The 21495-nt window shown below is 47.2% G+C and overlaps 1 protein-coding gene across 2 annotated transcripts; it reads left to right on the top strand.

Moving 5' to 3' along the window:
* The first annotated feature begins 6752 nt into the window (after positions 1–6752).
* Positions 6753–18284, top strand: ZIC3 (Zic family member 3). Of its 2 annotated transcripts, none has more exons than XM_001489459.6 (3): positions 6753–8404; positions 9522–9685; positions 10506–12739. In XM_001489459.6, the coding sequence occupies exons 1-3, from the start codon at positions 7345–7347 to the stop codon at positions 10683–10685; spliced, it is 1404 nt and encodes a 467-aa protein (XP_001489509.1). In that variant the 5' UTR covers positions 6753–7344; the 3' UTR covers positions 10686–12739. The 2 variants fall into 2 exon arrangements, with proteins under 2 accessions (XP_001489509.1, XP_023489334.1); XM_023633566.2 differs by lacking the exon at positions 10506–12739 and adding an exon at positions 17697–18284 and having other exon boundaries at positions 6788–8404.
* Positions 18285–21495: the final 3211 nt, after the last annotated feature.

Genomic DNA, 21495 nt, shown 5'->3' on the forward strand with positions numbered 1-21495 from the left:
GCCAGGTTCAAAGGCGAAGTGTAATCCACCAAAGCTGAGTCTCAGGGGACAATGCTGAGGGTAGGGGCAAATGCAACCTTAAAGGGAAATTCCTGATTTGGCCAGAGTTTGGGAGGAAAGAGGATGGAAGAGAGAGACATACCTAAGAGGACAAGCTAAGTCAGTAGCTGGCCAGCTGGGGTGTTGGGAGAACCCTGGAATCCTTATATTAACCTACTTTTATAGTTTAAAGGAGGGGCGTTCAGGAAGGGAGGGTGAAATCCTTGCCCAGGTGTACCAGCTGATAGTATTTACCCATGGGAGAAAGGGAGGGGAGTGTTTCTCGGAGAGAAAGAGGGCTGAACTTCAGCCCTTCACTGAGGAGGGGCAGTTGAATTGGGAAAGAGTCGACCTCTCTGTTCCTCAGAGCCCTTCAGACCTGGGAAACTGGGGTCACTTCCCTCGGGCTTCCTGAAGGCAGGCTGCTCACACGCCTTGCTTGGTTTGGCGGCTGCTGTTGCCCCTCAGGGCTCAGTCACGCAGAAAGGGTCAATAAACTATGTATCTCTAGCCAAAGAAGAAAGACAATAAAACCACCCGCAGGGTCAGAGGTCACCTAGTCACTGATTGAGATATTCACAACTCTTTTTCCTCTCTTCTCTCTTCTTGTCCCCCGCTTTCTCCTGTGGGTTTGTCCTCCCTTGACTCTTTACTTTTCGCCTTTCTCCAAAGCCAAAGTTATCCCCGGAAATAATTGAGGTGTGAGGCTGAAAAAAATCATGTCATGCAAAACGAAGCTTGAAAAATAGGAGAACGATGGTGGATAAAATCCACCAGTTAAGAATACCTAGGCTCCATGGAGGCTGCAGCCCAGTCCCCAGTTCAGGGGTTGGCAAACTTCTTCTGTAAAGGGTCAGATAGAAAATATTTTAGGCTTTGCAGGCCACATTCAGTCTCTGTAGCGTAATCTCTCCCTCCCCTTCCTTCTCCTCCTGCTTTTTCTACCTCTAACCTTTTAAAGATTTAAAAAAACACATACAAATGCATTCTTGACTCCCGGGGCCATACAAATATGACAGGCTATGGGCCAGATTTTGCTTGCAAGTTGCCAAATCACATTCAAGCTAGAAATTAGTCTAATTCACCCCTACTCTGCCTTGTTTGGGGGTGGGAGGGAGAAAGGAGGAGAAGGGGAGCCCTCATGTTTGTTTTAATATCAAAGCCCTTTCCTCCCATCTTCTCACTAGGAAAGGACTAGATGAGTGACTTCAAACCAAATGCAAAAACAACAGGCAGTTCAATTTTACAAAATGTCGTTCCTGAACTGTATGAAGTTCCTTGGGATTTGAATGGGCTGGGAACAGCAGTTTTCTAGGTGGCAGGAATTCTTGAACTCAGCTTGGACAAAAGAGAAGATAATTTGGATAATGCAGCCTCTGCCCCGAGGGAGGAGGGGAGGAGAAAGATGGCATGGTGGAATAGGGCTGGACTAGGGAAATGGAGCTTGGTGGCAGATGGACAGTAGGGGCCTCAGACCTAGGCACCAAGCATTGAGAGTCACTGCCAGAAACCATGATGTGGTCCAGAGGTACACTTCCTGTCACCATGGGTGCAGGATCCTGTCTCAAAGCAAAGAAATGAATGAGCGAACAGCTCAGGATAGTTGAAAGCTTCTGTCCACTTGTTTTGGAGCTGAGATGATTTACATTTTAGAACTAATGGAGCATTTAGCAGCTAGAAGGAACTTGGGGTTCTGGGTAAATGTGTACTCCAGAATGTCAGGCAAGCTTCACACCTCAAATCCATTCTCCTTCCCCCATCTTTTCAGGTGTCTCAGGAAGGACTTGTAAACACAATTCAAACCCATCATTGCACATCTCTGCCTCTGCCTCAGTCTCCTTTCCCCCTTGCCTGGGCACTCAACACCTACAAGGGATTCTGATCCAAAAGGAAAGGGAAAGTCCTCTCCCAATGTGACTTGTCCTTCTGGCACCCAGAGCCACTGCCAGTGTACCTTAGAGCCTACAGGCTAACATCTAGGCACCCCCAGAGTGGTAGAGGTACTCACTGGCAGTAGGACAAGGCTCAGCCTCACCATGAACCTTGCACTCAGTCTGGGCTGGTGATTGAGCACTGCCCCCCACTTAGGGTTTCACTCCATTTTCTGTATTTATAGGGCTCTCTTTATAATCCCAAACTGGATTCTGAGAGCTCTAGTTCAACTCCCTGCCTGTCTTCCTTCTCCAAGTTTAACTTTGTTTACTTCAGCCTGTGTCTCTGAAGTTCAAGTATATTCAAGTATGCATATATATATTTGTCTGCACAGCCTTGATTGACAAGTACAATGAAAATGTCTCATTCCCGTCTGGTTTGCATTTCATTACATTGGGCAGTGATCTGCTTTGGACTGCAGAGGACAAAGGCAAAACAGATTTTTAAAAAAGATTGGTCAACAATATCTATTTGTTCATTCTATATTGAATTTTAAAGGTATTTAGGGCTTATAAAATATTTGTCAAATGATGGGAGTGTAGTGAAAACTCTGAGGTAGCCAATAAAATCGGGAGCCCAGTGAGCGGTTGGTGAGTGTGTCTGCAGGTCCCGAGCTCCGGAGCTCCGGAGATCGGTAGTTCAGCTTGGCCCCTGAAGCTAATTAAGAGCTTTATTTTTAGCATAAAAATGAAAAGGAGTTAAAAACGCATTCCTTTCTCAGCCTTCTTCCCGCTTCATTTTTTTATTGCGATTTGCCATTTTTCTTCTAAAAAGATCTGGGACTCTGAAGAGAGAGTGGAGATTTATGTAAAGAAAGTGTCGTTTACCAGGAAAAAAAATGCGAGTAATGGTGAGTTTCAAGGACACGTTTCAACGAGAAACACTTTGTGCTCCTCTAGGAAGAGGCAGGGGCACCAAATTCAGCGTCTTGGAATAATTCCCTTCCTGAATTCAAAGATTCATTTATTGAAATAAATCAGGAAGCATTGGCAGAACGGAAATCCGCTTGCTGAGTTTAAAGGATCTTTAAAATGTTGCGAGTGTTAGATTGCAAGTCTTTTCTAAATACAAAACAGAAGAAAAGACCGCAGTGTTTCCCTTGGACTTAAAGAAAATTGCTAGGTCTCTGACTTAGGATAATTTCATGTCCGCCACAGAAAGTGTGTTTAGAAAGAAACCCTGCCCGATAGCACAACGTGCTGTACATGTTTTGTTTTTTAGGAGGCTGAAGCGAAAAGTGCTGCAGAGTGGGGCTCTGGGGTGTACGGAGAAACTAATCCATCCCTACTGCCGCTCTGGGCGTTCTCTTTCCCTCCTGCTTCTCCAAGATGGATCCTAAAATTTGGGCTCAAAAGCTTTGCTCATTTGGCAATTATCAGTTTCTCTGATTTTACTTATTGCTTCATATTTGGGCATGAAAATATATCTTTTTCCTATTTACTGTTTGAACTCAGTGTGAGGGAAAGGATCCCATTATATTTCCTATCCATACAGACATGTGGGTATTTAGACCAGACCACATACAACTAGGGGACGCATAAAAGAGATTTATTGGTTAATTTACACCGCCTAATACACATGTAAACCCCAGTAAGCCAAAGCTGCTGAGGGAGCCTCGGTTATAGCGTAAAATAAGAACCACGACCCCTGGGTTCCAGTTGCCCTTCCCTGCCCAGTCCAATGATTCCTTTCTCCACCTGAGAAACGGAGAAACGAGAGAGAGCTCTCTTTTGCCTTGTCCCAGCCTGTGTGCAGGAAACACTTTTCTCTTCTTCGCTTCCCCTTTTTGGCCACCACTCTGCTTTCAGACTCAGTTCCCCTGGCCCCTGGCCCCCGAAGTTGTGCCCAGGGTCTCTTCTGAAAAGCGAGTTGAGGGGTGGGGGCTGCAGGTAATTAGGAAAACTTTGCTTATTATTTTTATTATTATTGCCTAACAGGAGTGGTTTGCTTTGTTTTCATATGCAGTAATTTGCTATATCTGGAGATATTGCACTTTCTATCGTGTTTCAAGGGTCAGATTTCCCCCTCCCAAAAAAGGAAACCTTCACCCAAACCAACCGAAATAGAATTCGAAATGACCTGCTTCTGCCCTACTGTTCACAAAGCCTGCAGCCTCGTACTCTTGGGGGCATCTGGGGTCCTTGCACCCCCTGGAGCAACGACACCCCCTCAGAGTCGCACACTCGGACTGGGTCGGGCTGCCCCAGGAAGGGCTCCACCGCCCGGGGTTTTGGCCTGGCTGAACCGCCTCAGGTCGGTCCCTTAACGAGCATTCCCCCTCCCCACTTCTCGGTTGATGATCTAATTGAATTATGCCTTTTTGTTCCAGGGACCACAGAGCACGTGCTGGAGGCAATTAATTATCGGAATGTGGCCATATCAAAACGGACACTGGGCACCCGGTAGGTCAGCGGCGGCAACATCCCCCTGTCCTGCGCTCGGGACCCCTCCCCCAAAAGGGGCAGGCTAGGCTCCGTCAGCCGCCCTTCTTCCTCAGCCCCGCGCACAGCTGCCCGCCCTGACTCCCAAACGCTCAAGGCCCCAGGTTCTCGGGGTACCTGGCGGGGCTCCCCGGCAACCCTCGCATCAACGCTGGCCGGGCTAGAGCTCCACAGCCACCCCCTCCCCGCCCCGGAGCCTCGAGAACCACTCTCCTTTGGAATGGCGCCGCGAGGAAATTCAAACTTTTTCAAACCAACTATATGCCCAGGGCCCCGTGGGGGTTGGTGGGAAGTAAAGAGAGGTAGAGAGAAGGAAGACTATAAAGGGGAAAGTGAAAAGAAAGGGGAAAAAGAAAGAAAAGCAATCCTCCCTTTTTGTAAACCTGACTCCAGGGAATTCATTTGCATGATTTAGGCGTATTTGTTCTTCTCTGGACAACCCTCCTCCCTGCAAAGAAACCCTCTGCTGAGCGACATGAACCCGTTCTTGGGGAGCCTATGTTCAGTAGATGTAATAATTTAAGTCAGCAGTGAACTCACCTTCCAACCTGGGGAGAGAGCTCTGGATGTAGAGGGAGAATTGGGACGAGTTTGATGGGTGGGGGTGACTACGGTAAGTATGCTACCGACAGGGTTTCCCCCCAGCAAACTGGCAAAGAAAGAAGGTGAAGTCTTGGCCAGGCCAGGCGGATTGGGGGGCAGGAAGTGAAAGGCTGCAGTTATAAAGCGCTGCTTGAGGCGGTCTCTCCAAGAGCCTCTGAACTTGATCAGATGTTCTGTTTCCTACAGAGAGATGGTGGCCGGGCTCTGAGGCTGCCTCAAGGCGTACACTTTGGGGCTCGGCCCCGTTCGGGATATGACAATCACAGCCATCTTTCTCTCGGCCTTTTCTTTCCTCTCTCACTCTCTTGCATTCTTTGCAAATGCCCTGCCGGACCAAAAGAAAAAAAAATGAGTGGATTTATAGCCTTGTGTGAACCTGGTCATTATGTCCAGAAAGACCTTGCACCAGACAGGAGGGGGGTGTGATCCCACACACAACTCTGGAAAGTAAATCCTTAAGAGGTAAGAAGTCCCCGAGGTCACTACGTGCTTCTCAGGATAAGAGTAGAAGAGAGCAAAGCCTTGGCTGTTTAGAGGGAAGAAAATTCCACCTCACAGTCCTCATTCCCACCTCCCACTTTTGCGTTTGAAAATGTTGAGAATTTGAAGCTGATTAGCCCCGTGGTTTGAAAACGGCAGTGATCCTGTGTGTGTCTAGTGAGTTTGCTAAGCAGTGTGTTTAGTGTGTTGTGTGCATGTTTTGTGTACAGAGGCTGTGTATTCTGTTCATGTTTAGTATTTGTGCTTGTGCATGTGTTTGCTGTATGTGCATGTATTTACTCTGTTGTGTTTAGTTTGATGGGTGCCTATGTTTAGTGTTCTGTGTGTAGTTCGTTGTGTTACTGGGTTGTGTGTACTTACTGTTGTGTTTAGTTGTGTGGGTGTTTAGTGTGGTATGTGCGTGTTTACTGTGTTGCGTGTTTCCTGCTGCGTGCTTGTGTTTACTGTGGTGTTATATGTGTTTGCTTTGTTGTGTGTGGTGTGTGGGGGGTGGGCGACGGTAGAGGGGGCAGCGGCGAGTATAGCCACTACTCACAAACTAGAGAGTCAAGGCTTGGCTCAGACCGAAGTAAGGGAGATCGGCTCTAATTGTAATTCCTTCTCCTTGTTTGGGTCTCGGCCGGCCAGCAGCAGCACCGGGCACAGACAGCAAGCTGGCCGGCCTGGGTCCGGGGTCTTGGGGCAATTAGGGCCCACGGTGGCGTGTAGGGAGGATGCGGCTAATGGGCCAAGAGCGTGGAACTGCTGCGCTCGCACCCGGATCGGCGCCCTGCGGCCGCAGAGGGGACACATTCTCGGGGTGGTGAGGCGGTAGGGGCCCAAGCCGGACTGGATGTCCAGCGCCGCGCCGACGGTGGGAACGATCCTCGCCGGGCAGAGTTCATTTGGCCAAAGCGGGTAAAGCGCGCACGAGGAGTGCTTGCCCGCTTGGGGCCAGAGGGAAACCGGGGAGAGGCCCAGCTCTGCCCCGCCGGTCACCGGCTCCAGCCTGGCTCCGGTTCCCCACAGCAGCGCAAGCCCGGGGGAGCCCACTCGCGGGCGCCGGGCCGCCGCCGCCTCACCTGCCAGGCGCCCGGCCACGGCCCAATCAGCGGCGGCCGCTCGGCCGCGGCTGCCATGTTCCCCACTCCGCGCTGCCAATCAGTGTGGCGGCGGCCAATGGGCTGCAGGGCCGGGGGTCAGGTGACCGCGGGCCAGCCGGCTCCCCATTGGCGCGCGCTCCGCGGCCTCCCGCTCGGTTTATGTGAGAGGAGTGAGTGATTGACTTTATCAGTCCAAGGACATTACTCTGGAGGCGAAGAGGCTGGGACTCGCGCGGCGAGCGGCGAGGACCGAGCCTGCCTCCTGTCCGCTGCCTGCCCGCTGGCTGCAAGCTGGCTCTGCTGCTAAGCACAGCTTAGCCGGGAGGCCGGTGCTGAGGGAGCTTCCTGGCCCCGCGGTTCTGCGCTCTCGGAGAGAGGAGGGGTGCCCGGGACAGGATTGGCAAACTCCGCCCTCCACTTATTATTTTGCTTATTTTTCTTTGTGCGCGCCTGTTAGTTTGTTAAACCAGATCTAGTCCCAGAGTCTTTTCTCCTCCCTTCTCCCCCCTCCTTCTTCCCCCCTCCTCCCCCCTCGTGTTCCTTCTACTTCCCCTCCTCCCTCCTATCCCTCTGCAGGAGACTCTCGCAGCGACGGAAAGTTGCAGCCCCTGGTACAGCCTTGGGGGTCTCCCGGCAGTGTCCAACCGCCGCCACCCCTCTCCGACTACGGCACTTCGGAGATCTCCTCCTTCGCCCGCACCCTCGCTCATTTCAGCCGGATCGCCTGTACTCAGAACGCCCCACCCATGACGATGCTCCTGGACGGAGGCCCGCAGTTCCCCGGGCTGGGAGTGGGCAGCTTCGGCGCGCCACGCCACCACGAGATGCCCAACCGCGAACCGGCGGGCATGGGGCTGAATCCCTTCGGGGACTCGCCCCACGCCGCCGCCGCCGCCGCCGCTGCCGCTGCCTTCAAGCTGAGCCCCGCTGCGGCTCACGATCTGTCTTCGGGCCAGAGCTCGGCGTTCACGCCGCAGGGTTCGGGTTACGCCAACGCCCTGGGTCATCATCACCATCACCATCACCACCATCACCATGCGGGCCAGGTGCCCAGCTACGGCGGTGCCGCCTCCGCCGCCTTCAACTCCACGCGCGACTTTCTGTTCCGCCAGCGCGGCTCCGGGCTCGGCGAGGCGGCCTCGAGTGGCGGGCAGCACGGGCTCTTCGCCGGCTCGGCGAGCAGCCTGCACGCTCCAGCTGGCATTCCCGAGCCCCCAGGCTACCTGCTCTTCCCCGGGCTGCATGAGCAGGGCGCCGGGCACCCGTCACCCACAGGGCACGTGGACAACAACCAGGTCCACCTGGGGCTGCGCGGGGAGCTGTTCGGCCGTGCCGATCCGTACCGCCCGGTGGCCAGCCCGCGCACGGACCCCTACACGGCCGGCGCGCAGTTCCCTAACTACAGCCCCATGAACATGAACATGGGCGTGAACGTGGCGGCCCACCACGGGCCTGGTGCCTTCTTCCGTTATATGCGGCAGCCCATAAAGCAGGAGCTGTCGTGCAAGTGGATCGATGAGGCTCAGCTGAGCCGGCCCAAGAAGAGCTGCGACCGGACCTTCAGCACCATGCACGAGCTGGTGACACATGTCACCATGGAGCATGTTGGGGGCCCGGAGCAGAACAACCATGTCTGCTACTGGGAGGAGTGCCCCCGCGAGGGCAAGTCCTTCAAGGCGAAGTACAAACTGGTCAACCACATTCGAGTGCACACGGGCGAGAAGCCCTTCCCATGCCCCTTCCCGGGCTGCGGGAAGATCTTTGCCCGCTCCGAGAATCTCAAGATCCACAAAAGGACCCACACAGGTAAGGGGAAAGGCAGGCGGGCGCGGGATTCACCGCGGCACCGCTCCACGAAGTCGACTTTCAGCGCGAGGGAGAGGGGTGGCGGCCAGAGAGAGGGGCGGCGCCCCGCCCGGGCCGTTCGGAAAAGAAGCGCTGTCAGTGTTCCTCCGCCTCACGCCTTCCCCGCCCCGCAGCGCTTTTGCTCACTTCTAACTTCCCGGGCGGACAGCTCTGCGGTCTCAGGAACTAATTGGAACCTTCTCGCGCCCAGGAACAAACTGGCGCCGCCTCTTTTTGTCTCTTTCTGGGTTACTATGAAGGGACTCCGAATGTGTTGAGAGCATATTGCTTACAAGCGACTTAGCTCTCGGCACACATTCGGGGGAGGCAACCATAGAGATGCTAATGAAAACTAACTTTCGGTTACTTCCGCTCTTTTTTACCCTTGATTGGCACAACTCCTAATTAAATGACTGATACTTTTGTCAAACTATTTTTATTTGGAGTTCCAGGTTCAATTCAGTCCTCCGAGAGGAAAGCTAAAGTAGAAAAGGCACCACAGTTTCGTGGCTTGTTCAGAACATCGTGTAAAACTGTCTGGAGCCCCTAGATGTATACAGTTTTCTCTTTTCGAAAGTTAAGTACGACTACTCAAGCTTTTTAATACTGGGTTTAGCAAAACCGCTGCATTTGAAAGAGGCAAATTAAAAGGTACAAAGAAGGAACTGAATGAGATTGTCCCGTCTCCGGTCCATTGTCCCGCCCCGGCTTGGTTACATCGCCGAGGTAGCGGTAGAACGTGGTCGCGCATTGGGAGCCCTGGGCCGGCTGGGGTGGAACCACAACTTAGGGGAAACTTTGGAGGAGCCAGGGGCTTTCCCATCCTGCGGGAGAACAAAGGGACGGGCAGGTTCTGGACCAGCCCTGCTCCACCCCCGCCCCCGACCACCACTCCCCAACCCAGCAGGCTCAACCGGCGCTCTCCATTTTTCTCTAGGGAAAAGAGATGCCACAGCCGCCCCCAGTCGGCGCTCCCTTTCCGGGAAGACCGCCGGGCGCTCAGTCTCCCGCTGCTCGGCCCTAGGAAACTCCTGGCCCTGACCGTATTTTCCCCCCTTTGCATTTTTGCCTCTTGCAGGTGAGAAACCTTTCAAATGTGAATTTGAAGGCTGTGACAGACGCTTTGCCAACAGCAGCGACCGCAAGAAGCACATGCATGTGCACACCTCGGACAAGCCCTATATCTGCAAAGTGTGCGACAAGTCCTACACGCACCCGAGCTCCCTGCGCAAGCACATGAAGGTAATTACCTCTTTATTAGCGGTCGGCGGTTTATAAACACTCGGCCCGACACCGGGCAGCGGAACGGAAGCCCCCGCGCTGCCAACCCTGTATCCTCCACGTTAAATCGAGTTGCTCCAGCGGTGCACCTTGAACCCATTTTGGGGACCCGGAGGGGGGCGGGGGAGAGCACAGTGGGGAGGAGGAGGGAGCGGAGGGAACAGTCACTGTTTACTGGGAAGCTCTAACCGAGCTCGCCAGGGCTTGAGGTTGCAGTGGCCGCCTCTTCCCGGTTCAGCCCGCGGTGGAAACCAGGAGTGCCCGCGCCGAACCCGGGGGTGGGTGCTTCATTCGCTCTTCGGCTTCGGATAAAACAATAGGGCCGAGGAGCGCGGTCTGATTCCCACGTATTTGTCTGAGACCTCGCAGCGCCCAGGGCGCCTGTGTCAACCTTCTCTACCTGCTTTCCCAAGCCGAAGTCGGCTTGGTGAAACCTGGGCCTGGAGTGAATCTTTTATAGAGCCCCAAAGACTAAGTGCTTATCCCACTCCATCCGCGGAGACAGCATTTTTGAAGGGGCATGAATAAAACAGAGTGCTTTATTTCTTTTCCATAATGCCAATCTTAGGACTGAAACTGTTTTGTTGGAGAACATCTCCAGGTTTTCTAGACATCGGTAATATGGAAATTAAAAACAAAAAATCAAAAATCAGCAGCATTTCTCTTTTAAGTGGGTCACTGGGCGGTCTTGCTCTTACAGTGCTCGAATTCTGCTCTTGTTTTTGCTTGCACAATGCCAGTTGGAATTATATTCATTATAATATATACATGTTAATTTTAGGTTCATGAATCTCAAGGGTCAGATTCCTCCCCTGCTGCCAGTTCAGGCTATGAATCTTCCACTCCACCCGCTATAGCTTCTGCAAACAGTAAAGATACCACTAAAACCCTTTCTGCAGTTCAAACTAGCACCAGCCACAACCCTGGACTTCCTCCCAATTTTAACGAATGGTACGTCTGAGGACAAACACAAACACAAACCCTGTTAACCATAGAATGGACCAAATGCATTTTAAAAAGAAAACTGAGACCAATCAGATGGAAATGGAGTTTTAAGGCAAGAGGCCACATATAGGGCTACATCTTGTTAATTGCAATTGTCCAGGAAGGTTTTGGGGCAAGATCCAAAAGTAGCCATGCCCTTTTCTCAGGATTAGAAAATATGTTTTGGCATTTGAAGGATTTAAAAAAATCTTTTCACTGCTTTTTCCTCCCCTTTCTCTTGCTCTGTGCACACCCCATCCCTAAACTCCTTCAGTTCATTTTAACACTTGTCCTGTTTCTTGAGGAAGTTATAGAAGGCTTGTTGGTGGTGGTGATGTTAAACTGATGGAAATTCTTCACCTTAGTGGTGATTGTCTAAACTCTCACAGTCTTAAACCGTGCCAAAGTCCTGTTATGTCTTGAACTTTTCCTCAAAGCATTACACTTGTGAATGTATTTTTGTCTAATGGGGTCGAAACTGTTGTTCAGTATTTTTTCAGGCTGAGGATGTGATGTTACTCTACACAGATTGTGACGTTTAGTATACAGTTGCCTTTTGTAATAACTTTTTTTTTTGTAAATACATATCCATTGATGCCATATTTATCGTTTGTAATTTAATTATTGCTACAAGTGCCGGGAACTGAACAATATTTATGGATAAATGTTTTCTAACAAATTCTGTACAGCTTTTGATTATAACTGCTTTAGCATTAAATTTTATTGTTTTGAAAGAACACAATTTACAATTTTTGAACCACTGACTCCTTTCTCTTGTTTTGTAACAAAGAGGAGACGTGAGCAAATGAAATCTTGTTTGTTGGTATTTATAACTCAGATCCCTTTTTTAATTGTCAAATTATTTTTCTATTGCAGTATAGATTCCTTACAGTGTCAGTTTCCATCTGGGAAGACCCTCCTTTCTTTATCTCTAGCTCAGATGGTTGTTTAACTGCGAGTTTAAATGTGTTTGTCCTGGATTTTCGGCATGCAAATCAAATATTACTGATCAATTCAGTTAGTGGCCATGACATCTCAATCTTGTACTTCAAAGACTGAGAAGCTGGATTTAATCATCCCTGCCCTACATATATGAACATAAGGTAACCTAATGAGTTTTATGTCCCTTAGTTTTTTATTACCTTACATAAAAATGAACACTGCGGCAGGATGCATGTCTCCATTCTATCAAGAGATCACCCATATACCTATATATGTTTGTATCTATGACTTATCTAATCTGCCTATCAAATCTATCTAGCTATCTATATATTTTCAAAAGTAAGCCTATGTCTGAAACAGTGGTGATGAGTAAGGCCAGTTAAGCCGTGCTTACTTATGGTTAAAGTGCTTCTTAAAGAAACCATAGTCCATTTACAGTTTTGGAAGGCAAAGGCTGATTTGTTTTGCTGTATATAGTTCAATTCATAATTATCACAATTATTCATAACATTTTTTTATAGTGGTGTAATAACTGCAGCGGTTCTGAAATGATATTATGGAAAGAAAAACTTGCAAAATATGTATTTTTAAAGTTCATGGTTTGTAGGCAAAGATGTTAAGAGCATTGTTTCCATTAAAATCAATAACAACGAAAAATGGTTGTTTGCTTTGTGATAAAATATTAACAATCCATTTAATCTTCAGCGAAGCAACTCATTTGGACAAGCAGTTCTTTTACAGTTGTTATATGAAAAAGAAACTGATTGCTATATTGGGGGGTTGGAGTGGGTAGAGTATTGAGAGACATTTTTTTAACTAATTTAGGGTGCTGTTTAATATTGAGAGCCCAATCTCTGCATGAGTAACCAGCTTGCAAATCAGCGAATAGAATGGTGGAGATAAGGAATTGTAAAGAATTTAGAAATGTAATGAATAGGCTTAAGTACCTCCTTCTCTTGAAGGGGCAATGCTCTAGGTTTTTTGGTGGCAGTCAATTTGGTATTATACATAATCATTTTGAATTCTAGAATTTTGTTTATTGTTCTTTTTGAAGAAATAAAGCCTTGGCACATCTTATTTATGTTATAACATTTTTGTATTTGGTGCCTGATTTTTTTTTCATGTTCAAATAAATCAACCTTAAATTGAAGTGCTCAGAGAACTGATGATGATTAAAAGAAACTTTGATTCCCTGGATATAGTTGAAGCAGTCTATTTTAAGTTATCCACTGATCTTTGTCCACAGACAATTAATTCTTGACAGTTTCTAATTGCAAATTGCTTTGGATGCAATTTTTGTTTGTGTAGAATGGTTTTTTTTTTGCACTTTCCTCCATCAATAGACAAGGCAAGGGGTGACTTCACAAGTGAAGAGCAGGTAACCTGGTCAGTCTACCACTCCTACCCCAGACATTCCAATCTTGACCTTGACATTGAGGGTGCTGGACCAAATTCCTATTTCTGGAATTTTCCTTCACTTCAAACCAGAGACCATTTTAAATGCTCAGCAAGCTTTCAGAAAGTGTATATTCATAAGATTGTCTCTGAATGTGTTCCAACTGAAGTTTAAGTAGTGTCTTTCTTCTGAAATATGCATTGAACTTCCACAGCTTACTGTTTACTCCATGAATTCTCTCTACCCCCAACTTAACCTAACCTTAAATGGGAGTAGAGTGATGGGTTGGTTGCAAGGTTCTCTCGGAAACTTGCTTCTCCCCCCTCTCCCCCCCCTCTCCCTGGCATTAAATATATTAAATATCTCCTTAGGAGATGTAAAGAAGAGTTTGGCCTTTCCTTAGTAGGCTTGAAATTATTCTACCATAAAATTTTACAGTAAAGCATTGTGTCCTAAGAGGGGAAGATGCCAATTAACAATGACGATTACCCATATTAAGATAATGTAAAAGCTTTGCCCTCTACATGATTTCCTCTAATTTGGGTGTAGCATCATATTTCTCAAATAATCTATGTCCTCTGCCCTTATCATTTGTTGCAAAGAAAAATTTATTTTAGTGGAAGACTTTTCACAGATTTTCTTCCTATAATCTGACTCTGGAAGTACACATTCAGTCTTGAATTTTCAGTAAATACCTTAAAGAATAAGCACCTGCCCCCGCCCCCCCCCAACAAAAAACCTTGTAACCCTAAAGGTGGATCTGCTGGGAACTACGAATGTCAGCTGAACTCTTAGTGATCTACCTGTTATTTTCCTTCTCGCACCTGGTAAGACCTTTGTTAAAAGTCCATTATCTTTTCCAAAATGGATGGTTTAGTTTAAGATTTTCACTGTTGGGTGGGGAAGTGGGAGGTGTCTATTTCCACGCAGACAGAAGTCTAGCCTTCCTCCAGTTTGGAAGGTTAAAGATCAGGGTCCAGGCTAAGCAGGGCAGTCGGTCTTAGCTACTGACCGCCTCCGCTCACAAAGCCTTGCAGGAAAGTTGTGTTCAGGACTTCCTTGCCCCTCCCCCCTTCTCGTCGCCTGCTGTCTCCTTGCTTCTTCGCCCCTGGCTCCCTCTTCTCCCCCTTTAAAACCCCCAAAACAAACGAAAAAAGTCTAAAGGCACTTGTTTCTGTAAGAATCGCCAGCGGTGTGCCCATCCCCTGAAGAGTGGGTTCTCCGCCTTTCCGCTAGGCTAGTTTTCTCTCAAGCTGACTGACCCTCGAGGCTCAAATCTCGAGTCGGGCTTTGCCCTGGGAGGGGGCCAGGCGCTTCGGAAGTCAGGGCTCCAGCTCGGCAGTCCTCAAGCCCCTCGTCGGCGCGCCCACGGTCCCTGTCCACACACCAAGTTCTTGCGAGTCCCGGTCGAAGCTCGGGCCGGGGGGAGGGGACCTCATTTCCTAGGGTCAATTCTCTCGCGGTCTCGGCCCGCTGACCCTTTGACCTCCACCTACAGGGCCCTCGGCGGCCGTAAGCCGGCGGTCGCCCGGGATCCGAGGACGCTTCGCGCCCCATCGCCTCCCGGCCTCATTAGGCCGGCGGGGCTGTAAAGCAGGAATCAGCCGCTGCCTAATCCGGACCTGGGGTCAATACGAGCCCAAACAATGGTGAGCTCCGAAGGCCGCAGCGCAGCGCTGGCCGCAAACTTTGTGTTCCATTCATTTTCTTAAGGTGGTGGGGGTGGGGCCGGGAGGGTGCTTGCTACTCGCACGCCCGAAGGCCGCTCCCGGCTACTGGGGCTCTTGAGCGAGCGTCCTCTCGCTCGGCCTTCTGGTCTCTTCGCAGCGCTAGGGACTGGACAGGGTGGCGAGGCCCCGGGCCTGGTTGACGGCCCGCGCGAGGGTTCGAGGACCGGCCCAAAGGGGGCCGCCCCCGCGCCGGGAACAGACTTTGAAGTGGGTTTTTAGCGCGCACGTGTGAGAGCCGGGCCAGGGCCGGAGCGGGGGACCCGCTGGGAGGAAAGAGGAGGCTCGGGCCTGGGCCCCAACCCCTCCCCCGCTCCCCCTCTCTCTGGCCTTTTCAAGCCGCGGCCGGGGGCCCGCCGGTCTCCCCACCCCCACTCCCCCACGCCCGCGCCCGCGCCGCGCGCAGGCGCACACTCTGCAGCCGTCGAGTCGGATTCCGCTGCTAGGGGGTGGGGGGAGAGTTGAAAGCGGCTTTGCAGCGCCTCGGCCTCCGCTGAGCCGGGAGGGAGGGGAGGAGAGGGATGTGGGAAAGGGGGGTTGATTTGGGGGCGGCTCTCGAGTCGTGAAAATGGCGGCCGGATGCGAACCCCCGCGGAGCGCAGCAAAGCGCAGACTGCGGGCTGCTGAACTGTTGTGTGGTTTAAACTCCCTTGTTATTCCTCAGCTCTGAGCGCCTCGCGGGAGAATGTAGGTCGTGGCGGCCGAACGCAAAATTGTTAAAAACGGAAGCGAAGAAGTTCTTCCAGGGCATTCTGGGCGTGGGAAGTTGGCGAGCCTTCTGGGTGTTGGGGTTCCCTGGGGACTTGGACATGAAACCCGCCAGAGGCCGCCTCACCCTCCTGTCCCGAATTAAAACGTTTACCCCGGGCCCTCATGGAGGGGGGGAGGCGGATGGCATTTTGAGTTACCGCGCTCGGGTCGGGTTCCATAGCACCTTCGAGTCCCTAAATAATGCCAATGAGTGGATACTGTTCTCTTCCAGGACAATGGCGGGACCCGTGGGGTTGGGGGACACATACGCACCATTTCCGAATAAAATGTCCCGGCTTATCAACAGATGTGCTATTTCTAGTTTGAACGCTATATGTTGCTCAGGCCCCGTTTTCTGCATATCTCATTTAAACGTGGACCTATGAAAAATGGCTTTTGCGTGTGCTCTCACAGCTGTTGGTCTTGCGTTAAGGAAAAGAAAAGGCCACAATCCCGAAAACTTTCGTTCAGCTTTTGCTTAACTGCCTTAACGCTGGCGTGTGAAAGAACCCCTAGTAGCTCTGGGACCTCGAGCTCGTGTTTTCTCTGCAGAAAAATGCTGCAGATTCACCTTCAGATGTGTCTTTCGTGAGAAAAAAAAATGTGGGATAAAAAAGTGTAGTTATTGACCCCTGGCTCTTCTAGGAAAATAAGCGGCACGAATTCTTTCAAGTTGCGTAAAGGCCAACAACTAGACGAAAAGGCAGCCTTCTTGGGGTTGCCCACTGTCAAGCATTTGGGCTCCCGAAGGTGTGGGGCAGTTCCCGTGGGCCACCTTGGGAAGGGCCCAGGTGGGTGGGCAGGTCATTAGCAGAGCTGGCCCAGATCTGGGGGAAATCTGCAAAACAGTGCCTTTATCTGCAGAGAACAATTGATGGGGTTGTCTTTCCTCCTTTTCAGTGCACAAAGAAGACGGCTTTGGAACAAGAATTTGGAATATGCGTTTAAGTTGTCGTGCTTTGCATTGGGAACCCCTGGGCAATTAAAATAAGCATGCACTGTAGTATTTTCTGTCCTTTTCTTATGTGTGATTCCTGCAAGTCAAAGGGGCTGGAGCCTCTTCTGCAGTTTCGAAACTTGTTTTGAAATTGCCACCCAACAGATCTTTTTTTCCCCCTTTGGATGAAGTTCCCTTCCCGGGCTCAACTACACCCCCCCACCCCCCACTGGAATAGAATATTGACATCTTTGGGAGATCAAAGGAAGTAGATGCTGCTTACTGTATACTTTATTTTTCCATGCCGTAGTTTGATCCCAGAGGTTTGAGCTTTTTCCAGGTTAAATCTCTTGGAACCATAAGTGTGGAAAATGAAAAGTTCATTAGCTTGAAAAAGCTTTAGCCAAGGGTTAGGCGGTTGGTCTCTTTAAGAACTACAGAGCCCAGTTTGTATCTTAAGTTGACTTTAAAATCAAGCTTAAAGATGCACTGGTGAACTGTCTCCCCTGGAGACCTGCCGTGTTCTTTGGGTCATTTGATATGGTAAAACTGGTTGATTTTCATAGGAGTTAGATGAATGGAATTTCTGCAAAACTAGCCAAGAGATCAATTGGTAGAACTCTTACATTTGTTTGAATGACAACTCCAAAGGGCACTGCTTTTTCCACTGAGGTTTGGTTCCTATCATAACTATTGAAATTTTTACGGCTTGAAAAACACTAAGTTTGCAGGAAGCATTTAAAGGGGGCAGTGTTACAGAACACTTGGACTAACAGTGACTTAATGCAGGAGCAAAACTTCTTTGAATAAGAGTCAAGAAACTCCTGTTTCAAAAAATCTGTTAAAACTAAAGAAAATGCCTTTCTTTGAAAACCATCTAACGAAGCAAACAATTTTGTATATTTTTCATGTGATGACAGTTCAACCTGTTTACTAATCTGATGAATAGAGAGAAATGTGAGCTTTACAGTAACTGTAAAAATAGCCTTCACCAGATGGCAAGCTTATAGTGTTTGATCTCTAATAGGATGTATATGTTGTCTTATGTGTTTTATTAAAACCCAGCCTACATAAAGACTATTTGAATGTAAGGTGTTAAGAATAAAAGATTCCATCATGTTTTATTATAAGCTAGCATTTAAAACAACATATCCAGTAACATTTTATGAATTTTTTCTAAGAGTAAATGTAGCCTGTTTTGACCTATCTGCAGTTCACTTTTTGTTTTTTTGCCAGTGTTGTCCTGCTTGGTATCCGGGACAGTCTCTAATTCCTGACGAAGAACTTGATACTGACGTTGGTATGCAGCAGCCAGCCCTCCATAACACTACCTATCCTAAATGCAGGGTTAATGCCGAACCTACTGTGCAAGAAATGATTTACTGATGAGGTTTCAAAGAAAACCACATCAATTTGGATGTCTGTTACCTTGAAGTGATCATTTTAAGAGTAGTAGCTTCTTCCCTAGGTATAAAAAGACTATTTTCTCCTTTTGGTGTATTTCATTCTGTGTTGAGCAATCATTTGTGAAATGAAAAAGCAAAAAAATCTCCCCCCCACCCCGCACCCCACGAATTTAGGATTATAAATGGGAAGATGGAGGTGAAGACTGGCCCACTGATTCATAACCCAGTGTGTATTGTCTCATGCGTTGTGTTGACCTTGTTGAAATCTCTTTCAAATATTTGCATTCCACACATAGAACTAAAGTGTTTAAAACTAGAAAAATGAATGCTTGTTTTGTTAATTTCATGTTTGTGTTCAAAAAGCAATACCCAGGATCCCTACAATTGTTGTTTGACTGAAATAAAACCATTTAAATTATTTTTTTGTGATTATTGTTTTATTACAGTGGCAACTATAGCCCCTAAATAACCTTGATTAACATGTTGAATTGGGACAATTTATATTCTATTCACATTTTTCATGATATAGCTGGGCTTTCACTTTGCAATCAACTTGGAAAAAAACAACCCACTGAACAAACCCCAACCGTTTTGAGCTCACAGTGTTTTCCTGGAGGGAGTCAGGGCCAGGTGCTGGGGAGGTCAGGGGAAGAATTCAGAGCCAAGGATTGATTAGGGTGATTAGAAGGAAGGACTTGAGGCAAGAGTTTGGAGAAAAAAGAGAATTTAAACACCACTATTTGGGTGAGAAAGAGAGGGAAAGACAAAGCTGAAGATAACCTCAAAGGAGAGAGGAGGGCCTCTGGGGAGGGGACCTTGCAGTATTAGCACATTACATGTATATTATTCAGAAGCCCCAATTGGTTCTTGGGGCAGGCAACTTGGCAGCCATTGATTAGAACACTTATAGAATCATGGAATATAGGTGTTATTAAAACATGACTTGTTAATTAACTGTGGTATTAGAGAAAATGAAGACACTTCAGAGAAAGTCTTTGAACTCCAGATACTTGATTTCTCATTTTACATCTAATATCTGTTATCTAACGTAATATGTGAGTGGCCATCATTCTATTTATTTGACATGAGTATGCCATGATGAGGTATTGTAAAATTGAAGACTTATAGAGTGTTTTGCTATTGATTCCTTAAATCCAGTTTTATTAAAATTTCTGCTAAGTAGACTGATGATACTGTAATTTTTAAGTAGAGGGAAAATTGCTCATCTCCCTCTGATTTTTGTTGTTCATTTACATCGAGTGTAGGCCAGGCAAGAAAGACTGTGATTCTTTGATTCTTAGCTCCCTAAAACTTGACATTTTTTTATCTCCCCATAACGTTGTTGGTAGAATGTTTTGTTTTTGTTTTTAAGAGCGGGAACTCTGTTCTTTCAGACAGGCAGTGGAGTATTATAATGGGATTATTAAAAAAGTCCTTGGAAAGGTAAGCTACAAAGTTGTGCACGAGCTGTGATAATAATACCTCCTAGGGTTATCCTAAGGATTAAGCAAGAAAATGTCCATAAAGAGCCTGGCACAGAGTCGGCTGTGAACAAATGTTAATTCCCTTCCTTCCGCCTTGCAGGTAGCTATTGTTTTGCTCCTTTTGGGTAGTTTCCTATTTTTAATATCATGGAATATTTTACTAAAAACATGTAGTGATTTGTACTGGGGTGCAAATTAATGCAGTTTTCAGAAAATAGATGACTTATGGCATATAAGAAATACTGCATTTCATAAGCATAATCACTAGATCAGCCATGTGGGTTTATAAACATAGCTATGAATATTTAAACACGTAAAATTAAAATGTTATTAAATGCCTGTTGTTCATCGTCATCCAATGCATACACTTATTCTTAGATAAAAATAAGTTGTGTCCTTAAAATCTGTAAACATAGTAATTTAATGGTTTACTTTTGATAAAATTTTTACTTTAGTCAACAGCTTGATTTATATTTAAATTAAATGACAATTTTACAACGTGAAAATTGGCATTCAAATTTTACGCAAAGATTAAATGTTCTGATGTCTTAAATTATTCAGTTTCCCCCTACTAAATTTATGTTAGTATTATGAGGGTGTGACTATAGAGTAATGAGATTGATTTTCTTGTGTGGCTTGGAAGCTAGCTCTGAAAGCACTTCCCAAAGAGGAGTCCACAAAATGTTTTGACCAATGCCAGCATCCTTAGAATAAGTTTATGGACTCCCTAGGTGATGGCCTCACTTAAGATAAAAAATAAAACAAACAACAGCCACCTGTCTTATTACTTTACAGCCATACTTTTGGTTTTGTTATGTTTTAAAAGGATACTTGATTTTTTTGTTAATAAAATTGAGGCTTGACTGAAGTGTAGAAATGCACTATTACAGCATTATGAAATGTATTTTTTTCTCAGTTATACGTTTATTTATGCAGTAAAACGAAAAAACACCAACACACTAGGCTTTTCCCAGATGGACTGTCGGAGTGGGAAGTATTTCTTTTCTTCCCACTGATTTTGGGGACATGGAGCTTCCCAGAGAGGCTGTACTGCTGAATGATAATGGCTTTTGTATGGAGGCCTGGGGGACTTTTCATTATTCCTTTCTTCACTGGTTTATCACCTTTGTCTGTCTCTTTCTTCCGGTCCCTGCCCTATTAGAAGCGGGGGTCAGCCGTGTTAAACTTATTTTGAGTATTGGTTGTTTGTTACTGAGTAACAGTGAGGTTATGTTAAATGACCAATTTCGAAACTGATGTCTAGTGCAGTGCTGTAGTGCCTCCCGTGGCCAGATGCTCCCATAGATGAGATCACTCTAGAGTCTCAAGGATCAAGTCAGTCAGCACAGTCTTTTCCCATAGAACAAGGAGGTGGGTGCAGAGGTAGGGGGATGGGAGCTCCGGAGAACACCCTCTTAGATTCTTAGAGAAGTGTTCCTGCTCCTGGTGCCTTTTGTTGTACTTTCTTTAGAGGAAACTATAAGTCCGTTTTTTTTTTTTTTTAAATCAAGTCCTCAGAAACTTCATTGATAAAATGAGAAAAATGTATTTCCAACAATTTCCTCTGTAAATGTCCTAGAGTCAATAATAGCAGACTATTTGTAGTACAGATAAATAAATGCATTTTAACGTCTTGATATAAATCCAGTGCATAGGAATTGTTTACAAAATGGTTCTCTAATGTTACCCAGCAAGAATTCGCATGGAAAAGCTACACTCATATTATATTTTTGCAGCTAATCAGCAATGGAGTATGTAATTGATTGGCCAGCTGGTAACATTTCTTTGGAGACTTCACTGTTATTTACAAACAATATCTAGTCAAGGTATCCACTGAGATGTGACATCTTATTGGTTGTTGTGATACCCCAAAACAGAAGATGTTTCCTTAACTTCTGACCATTGGCATAGTAAATGAAGACGTTCAGTTGAGCAACATCAGTGATTTCAATTGATTCATCAATCGCCAGTATCTAGCAGCTATCATGTTTCACTTTGCTAACAAGCTGATATCCCACATCTGATGCCAACAACTCTGGTCTTTTCAAACAAATGACATGTTTGATAAAGAAATCTTTTCAAAACCATTATGCACTTCAGCATTTGTCTTTTCTTCCAGCACAGCATCTGTGCATCTGCTACATC

Source organism: Equus caballus, chromosome X (genome assembly GCF_041296265.1).
Source record: "Equus caballus isolate H_3958 breed thoroughbred chromosome X, TB-T2T, whole genome shotgun sequence".
Classification (NCBI taxonomy): domain Eukaryota; kingdom Metazoa; phylum Chordata; class Mammalia; order Perissodactyla; family Equidae; genus Equus; species Equus caballus.

Excerpts from the sequence above, each read along its gene's own strand:
- ZIC3 (XM_001489459.6), top strand. The coding sequence starts at position 7,345 with ATGACGATGCTCCTGGACGGAGGCCCGCAGTTCCCCGGGCTGGGAGTG. Across the intron at positions 8,405-9,521 it reads CCACAAAAGGACCCACACAG|GTGAGAAACCTTTCAAATGT; the intron begins GTAAGGGGAAAG and ends TGCCTCTTGCAG. Across the intron at positions 9,686-10,505 it reads CCCTGCGCAAGCACATGAAG|GTTCATGAATCTCAAGGGTC; the intron begins GTAATTACCTCT and ends TGTTAATTTTAG.